The 7,348-nt window shown below is 44.6% G+C and overlaps 1 protein-coding gene across 1 annotated transcript in view; it reads right to left on the reverse strand.

The window, feature by feature from the left end:
- Positions 1–345: 345 nt before the first annotated feature.
- The window catches only part of clcn6 (chloride channel 6), a 23,217-nt gene continuing 16,214 nt past the window's right edge, over positions 346–7,348 (reverse strand). The window contains exons 17-24 of the mRNA XM_005745877.2: positions 5,890–6,046; positions 5,698–5,804; positions 3,773–3,959; positions 2,661–2,821; positions 1,162–1,318; positions 971–1,078; positions 759–884; positions 346–644 (exon numbers count right to left, since the gene is read on the reverse strand). Of these exons, the coding sequence (XP_005745934.1) occupies positions 564–644; positions 759–884; positions 971–1,078; positions 1,162–1,318; positions 2,661–2,821; positions 3,773–3,959; positions 5,698–5,804; positions 5,890–6,046 (1,084 nt within the window). The 3' untranslated portion in view covers positions 346–563. The remainder of the gene's footprint in view (positions 645–758; positions 885–970; positions 1,079–1,161; positions 1,319–2,660; positions 2,822–3,772; positions 3,960–5,697; positions 5,805–5,889; positions 6,047–7,348) is intronic.

Here is a 7,348-nt window from a genome sequence, read left to right on the forward strand (position 1 = left end):
ATAAACAAGCTGCTTCATGTTTATATATGACAGAAAAATCCTTGCCGTCACTTCTAGAGTTAAATATTTGTAGGAAGGTGGACGTGCATGGACCTGTTCCTCCTCTGGGAACACATAATGTCCTTGAGAATTATCAGAATACTAGTGAGAATCTCGCATTAACGTGTGTAATGCTTTTAATGCTATCAATCATTCTGCAGCTGTTTCATCAGATGGCAGGATGACTCTGCGGCTCACAGCTTGAATGCACAGCAAGTGTTCTTGAATAATCAGCATCGATATCTGTGGTTTATGGTTTATTGTGTGTGTGTGTGTGTGTGTGTGTAGGTGTGTGTGTGTGTGTGTGTGTGTGTGTGTGTGTGTGTGTGTGTGTGTGTGTGTGTGTGTGTGTGTTAGCACACTGGAGGTTGGACTGAAGAAGACCAAAAAGACTGCAGTGATTGACAGCTGAAAGGTTTCGTTACCTGGATAACGACGCCCCCTACTGTACAGAGGATGTATGTGCATGTGTGTGTGTCAGAACGCTATCAGGGATGGAGGAGGTTTGAGGGGAGGCAGCTGGGTCAAATGGTGATGTAGTGCTGTCGCAGTTTGGCCATCAGGAACTCGTGGGTTAAATTGTGTCGTGTGATTATTCCCACAATCTAAAAAAAAAAAAAAGAAAAAAAAAAGAGTTGAGTTGGTGAGGACAACATAACACAACAACTCTGTGGCTTCCTCACACGTTTACTAGAGGCATGAAAGCCCAAATCACTTACTTCTCCAACAGCATTAACCACGGGTAAGTGTCGCAGGCCCATAGTCCTGAAGAGGTTAAACACCTGGGAGATGCGGGCATTGGGTGAAACAGTGTAGGGACACGGGTTCATGTAGGGGGTGACATCCTGGGTACACAGAAAGGACGGCCTGTTAATGAATCTGAGTTTTCTGCTTGATTATTTTCTGTCTCAGTCGGGTAAATCGAACGTACCACTATCATGCGAGGGCTGAGCAGGGTGAGGTCGAGGTCATGGATGTCAGGGTAGCGTGGGTAATCTTCAGTCATCTCTGCATACGACAACCTAGGCTGATTGGTGCTCTGCGTCAGAGGGTACAGAGAAACTGCTCGTATAAGAAAAAGTCATCTCATTTATTATCTACACATGTGTGTCAATGACTGACCGACTGGTTCTCGGCGTAGCACACCCCTCGTATGAGCAGGTTAACCAGCTGGGAGCGAAGGATGAGACCGTGAAAGGTTAGCGGCCTGAAGCGCTCCTCCATGGTCCACTCCTCACTGGGAGACTGGTCTGGGTACAGGTTAGGGTAGGGAGCATGCCTGCAGCACAGAAATCACAGGAGTGCCAGATTTATTTGCAGTTATTATGCACCACAAAGAAAACACAGACAGAATGAAAGGCAGTGTTACAAATACTTGTAGTTACTATGTGCACTGACAGCATCAGGAGTAAATTCAAAAACTTGTGGTAAATATTAGGAGTTCAACTCATTATACTACGCCATTCGACATCAGCTTCTCTGGTCATTTGTCATCTATCTGGAGCAGGGGTGGGAACTCCAGGACTTGAGGGCCGGTGTCCTGCAGGTTTTGGGTATCACCCTGGTTCAACACACCTGAATCAAATGTTCAGTTCATTACCAGGCCTCTGGAGAACTTCAGGACTTGTTGAGGAGGTAATTTAGCCATTTAACCCTCTCAAGGCAGGCGTTGCAGATTTGCAACAGTTAAAAGCTAACAACCTGATTACCCCACATACATATTTTATGAGTTTTTTTTACTCAGAAGTACCACTGCAGGTATTCTTTTGTGCATTAGCAACAAAAACTTAATTTGAGCCTGAGAGGGTTAAATCAGCTGACACATCTAAAGCCTGCAGGACAGCGGCCCCTGGAGTTCCCACCCCTGCTCCTGAGCGCTGCTTCTGGGGCCCCTTGGTTATACTGCCTCCTCTTGGTCTAAAGAATTATTTTGGACAAACTTCAAAAACCAAAAAACAAACCTCTGACACTGATGATGACAAGAGATTGTAATCAAATCTGTAACATTCAAACTTCTCTGAATTTTAAATCTTTCCTCTCAAGGGGTGGCTGTAGCTGTAGCTCAGCGGGTCATCTCCTAATCGGGAGGTGGTTTGATTCCCTGGCTGCACCAGTCTGCATGACAAATACATACCTTGGGCAAGATGCTAAGCCTGACCAACTCCGGTATAAATGTTTGTGTTTTCGGTCCATTTACCAAATAAAAAACCTTAAATAATTAGGCCCCATTTTATCCAGGTTTCAGCTTTCAAGCCTCTCGTCTGTGGATCTCCCAGTTTTTATTTGGGACACAGACACTGTCCGTACTTTTAAGATTAGTCTAAAAACGTTCCTTTTTCATAAAACACATAGTTAGGGCTGGATCAGGTGACCCTGAACTCGGTTATTGCTATGCTACACTAGGCCGAGTGCTCGTCAGTCAGCTGTCTAATTACTTCTGGCCCTCTGAAACTATAAATGTCTAAGTATTAATAGTTACTGCCGTATTGTTATCAGACATCCTGAATAAGAGCTTGATGTCTGCACTTTAATCACAACTTGATTGTTTGATTTAAAATCCACTGAGATCAAATTTAGAGGTAAAACTTCAGAGACTGTCTGGATGTGTTTATCTGGCCTACCTCCTCTCTAACATCTGCTGCAGCAGGTCTTCTCCCTCTTCTGAAGGTTCGACTGCAGCACTTTGCTCATCGCAAACATTCCTCAGCTCGCTCGATGGGTACGACTTCATGGACTGGCAGCGCCGTCGCTGTTCGCCCGCACGTGACACAACACTGGATTTCTACATGTAACAGTCAAGGGTTAGAAGAAAACACAGCCTTCAAAAACCACAACAATGATTTCATCCAAAAATAAAGAAACATGAAATTCTTAAATAATTATCTGCACATCAACATATTGCAAAGCTTTGCTCACTACAGAGCCAAACCTATGGGCTCGCACTTTCAAACCCACTGATTCTCCCTGGAGACAAAAATACAAGCTCGGTAGCTGATGTTACTTTGGTTTTTATACTTTATTTAGCTCAGTAACATTTCCTGCTGCCTCTAGGTTTTGTTAAACACTACTTCAACACAGACCATCGAAATGATAGAACCAGTGACAGAAAACTCGATCATCACAGTCTGACCTGTTAGGAAGCACAAACCGTATGAATCCATTTGATCTGCTTCACAAGTGACAACAAGTGCACTGCAGACACACTCAGGCTGCACATACATATGTGGAGACCACCGGTGGCTCCCCGTTCTCTTCATGTTCACACTTTCATTTGCACCCAAGCAGATGAAACTGATGCATGTTGGTTTCTGCTTCCTTACTGGACAGACTGATACACCAAAGGTTTACACTGTGAGGATCAATTTGCATGAATGACACGGCAAAATAGAGCTGACCAAATCAATCATAGTTTCTACTGTTGTTTAATTCTTAATCTTGGAAGGGAAACAAATCCACATTCTTTTCAGAATTATACAAATTACTGACTGCTGTAAAAGTCTGCATGCTCTTTGTTAAATCAATGACGTGTCTGTATCAAAACTATATTATGGGACGAGCAATGAGGAATTAGAAAAAACGAAGAACAAAGCAGAAGCAACCTGAAGGACATTGCTGGAGGGGCTACAGTGTCACTAAAGAAATGTTTCAAAGTCACTGCTGCCCCTGGTGGGGGGAGCCTTAATCACCTCCATTTGGACGGGAAGCTTGAGCTCTGTAAAAGAGCAGGACATACCTTGAAGTGGATATTGTTGCTGATCAGGATGTTGCCCTTCATGAAATCCCTCTCATTCTGACGGTTTTCAGTAACTACGGGGAAGGCATGGTAGACCGTGGTGCGCAGAATGCTGACTAGAGACTGGACTCGGGTGTGGGGGTACACGTAAGTCAAGTTGGTCTCCATGATATCACTGGCTGTCAGCCTTGAAGAAATGAGAGATAAAGACAACCTGAGTCCACAGGAAGAGCGACCATGCTCGAATCACACAGTTTGGGTTTTTAACCTCACCCTCACACTGCAGGCTTATTATGGCGTTCCTAGAATCTGTAAAGGCAGAAAACGAGACAGAGCCTCTCATGCTAATGCTGAGACTGACAGCTTTGTCTTTTTGATGAAGTGCATCGAGGAAGCTTTGACACTGCTTCAGCCTTTCACCAAAATGGACTAAATTCATTTTTCACCTACATTTTTTTCAACTATTTGCAAAAATCTCAAGCATCTAAACAGTTTGAGGCGTGTATTCACCGATGAAAGGCAACATCAAATCCCCTGACAGATCAGCTCTGCAATATAAAGTCTTGTCATAAACCACCTCATTTTTCAATTTCCACCTTAACCCTTCAGCTGCCCACCATGGTGGAGGGGTTTGTGTGCTCCAGTGATGCTAGGTTGAGGAGGCTCGTTTTGTACCCTCCCCGGGACAGGATTACTGGGGCCACACCCTCGAGTCAGGCCTGGGGAGGTAGCTCGATGGAGAGTGCCTGGTGGGTGGGCTTTAGCCCATGGGGTTTGGCCGGACTCAGCCCGTCTCTCTTCTGTAGACCCACCACCTGCAGGAGGCGCCATAAAGGTCCGAGCATTGTGTCTCGGGGTCTCAGGGTGTGTTACGCCCCTCTGCAGTCCCTAATCTCTTTGCAGTGACAGTGCAAGAGTGTTCAGCTGTTGCTAATTGACCACACCTAGTCAGGTGTGGATAAAGGCATACCTGAGGCAGGCTTTCAGGGAGGATCACTAGTCTTTGCCTTGGTGGTGCCAGCTACTTTAGCCAACTTGCCATGTAATTTTAGAAAAAACTATTCTTGTTGAAATTCTGGTGTTCGTCTCCATATTTATGTTGCGGCTTTCAAGCCGGGTCATAACAGGGTGTTTTTCACAAGTGAGAAGAGAGGCAGATTAACACATGGGTTGATGCTGCGTCTACAGTACCGATTCGTCTTGGTAAATAAAGAGCGAAGCATAAAAGTAAAGCTTTTCTGATCGATTTACATCCCTACATGACCTGTGGTCACAAGCTCTGGGTAGCGATCGAAAGAATGAGATTGTGGTTCCCGTAGATAAGCTGAAGCTCTGGGCATTCTTGCTTTTAGGGTGCTAGCTCCACAATCCGGCCCCAGACGAGCATTGGATGGAACAATGAAGTATCAGACCTGTGCTTTGTGTAAGCAAGTAAGTAAGTAAAACTTTATTTATATAGCACCTTTCTAGACATTTCTTGTGCTTCACACAAGGATAACAAAGCATAAAACAAACAGACACCAGTTAGCAAAATGCAATTCTAAAAAGTGTGATTTAGTTGTTTTTTGAAAGAAGCTACTGAGTCCAGAGATCTTATGCTCAGTGGGACAGAGTTCCACAGTCTGGGAGCCACAGTGGCAAAAGCTGTCTCGTTTAGTTCTCAGCTTTGTATGATGAATGACAAGAAGACCCTGATCACATGACCTCAGAGACGTGCTAGGAAGATAAGGCTGTAGAAGTTCAATGATGTAGGCAACAGAAGAAAAAAAACGAATAGATACTTGAGGTTGGCAGCTGCATTGATCTGGAGAGTTGAACTGCTCTGGGCTAAGGAGGCATACCAACGCCTACTGACAATGCTGACAACACAGTTCATCCACCACAAGGGCCAACTGTCCTTTTTTGTTGCCAACAACAATTCTTACCTGTCCATCTCTACCTCAGTCTCCCACTCGAGCAGAGGCACTCCTCTCAGCTGGATGTGTATATCATAGATGCCCTTGTTGAAGAAATCACCAGTCCACTTGGCAACCTGACAGTCAACACAAAAGAATTTGCACATGAACTCAGGTCACAGTGGCAAACAGTGCAAAGTGCAAAAACACATGGTTGTGTACCATTAGCGTAATCATGATGGGCAGCCCGTATGTGATTTCATTGGTGGATTCAATGAGGATGACAGTGAGGCTGATGGTCATTCTGACCACACCTCCAAGGAAGGCAGCAGCTCCAATGAGAGCAAAGGTTCCTGAGTAGATGTCCATTCCCAGTTTCCTAACAGAGGACAGACTCATTAAGAACCAGTATAACCACTGAGAGAATGTGACAACTGAAAGTGTTACGACTCAGTTTGCTTTGTTTTCACTCTGATAAGGTCGATAATGTCTGTTCATTTTGTTCAGTCTTTTCTATCATGTAAGCTGCAGGTGGCAGCTTGTTGGAGATTGGATGCACCACCTTTTAATTGATACCCATCCAGACCAGTTTGGCTCCACCTTCTTCCTGACTCCCAGACAGATTGTGTTGTGTTTCTGAATCAAGAAATGTCTGAATCTAGAAGAGCTGGATTAGCAGCTTTGTATGTACTGTCAGTTCTCTACAAATAGCCCAGGTAAAGACATTTCTTCTGTTTCTGTTAGCGAAGGATGTAAGAGTCCTGCATTGCTTTTGTTTATTTTTGGGGTAATTCCCCTGAGAACACTGTGAGTTTCAGCTGTACCCACCCTGACCTTTTGTAAGTGGAAAATACACCAAAATGTTTGGAGTGCAAATCTTGCCGCAGCACTGGGAGTGAGGAACAAGGAGTTACTTCTATGGTATTCTCTGGCCGTCTTAGGCTGGGGTGTAATATAAAGTGTAGGGGCACCAACTAACTGGAAGCTGGGCGGTTTGATACCTAAATATCACACCTGCTAAATATCCTTGGGCCATACACTAACCCCAAGGTGCTCTCTGGTGCATCCACCCATAGATGTGAATGTTAGGCTACGTTCACACTGCAGGTCTTAATGCTCAATTCCGATTTTTTGATCAAATCCGATTTTTTTTTTTCTCTGCTTGTTCACACTACAAATAAAATGTGACAGCAAACGCGCTCTAGTGTGAACGGTTCACGGCCCTCAAAGCGGCCGCATGCGCAAAAGAAGACGTCACAGACAACGCGCTCTGTTTACGGAAGTAAAAATGGCGGCTACAGAGCGAGTAGGTGTTGTTGCAGCAGTCTATCAATTTCTGCACAGTCGTAACCGACAGAATTTTGACAAATTAATTAGAGAAAGAAGGACACTGAGAAAACAGAGAGCCGTGCTTTAACAATGGCCGCCATGCTTTCTCGTTTGTCTTCTCCGGAGCTCATAATTGGCGTCTGTCTTGTGTCAGTGACGTAAAAGACGGATATAATGCGACATGACCATTCAAACAGCAGTCGCTTTCTAAAACATCAGGGCCCGTATCCCTAAAGATTCTGAGAATCCTCTCAGAGAGCTCCTAACTTAACCTAAAAATTCCTTGCCAGGAGTTTTAGCTTAGAAGTGATTCCAGAACATTTTCAGTGAACTCTGAGCAAGGAATGGATGG

Source organism: Pundamilia nyererei, unplaced genomic scaffold (genome assembly GCF_000239375.1).
Source record: "Pundamilia nyererei isolate P.nyererei 1_Seehausen unplaced genomic scaffold, PunNye1.0 scaffold00169, whole genome shotgun sequence".
In the NCBI taxonomy this organism is placed as follows: Eukaryota; Metazoa; Chordata; class Actinopteri; order Cichliformes; family Cichlidae; genus Pundamilia; species Pundamilia nyererei.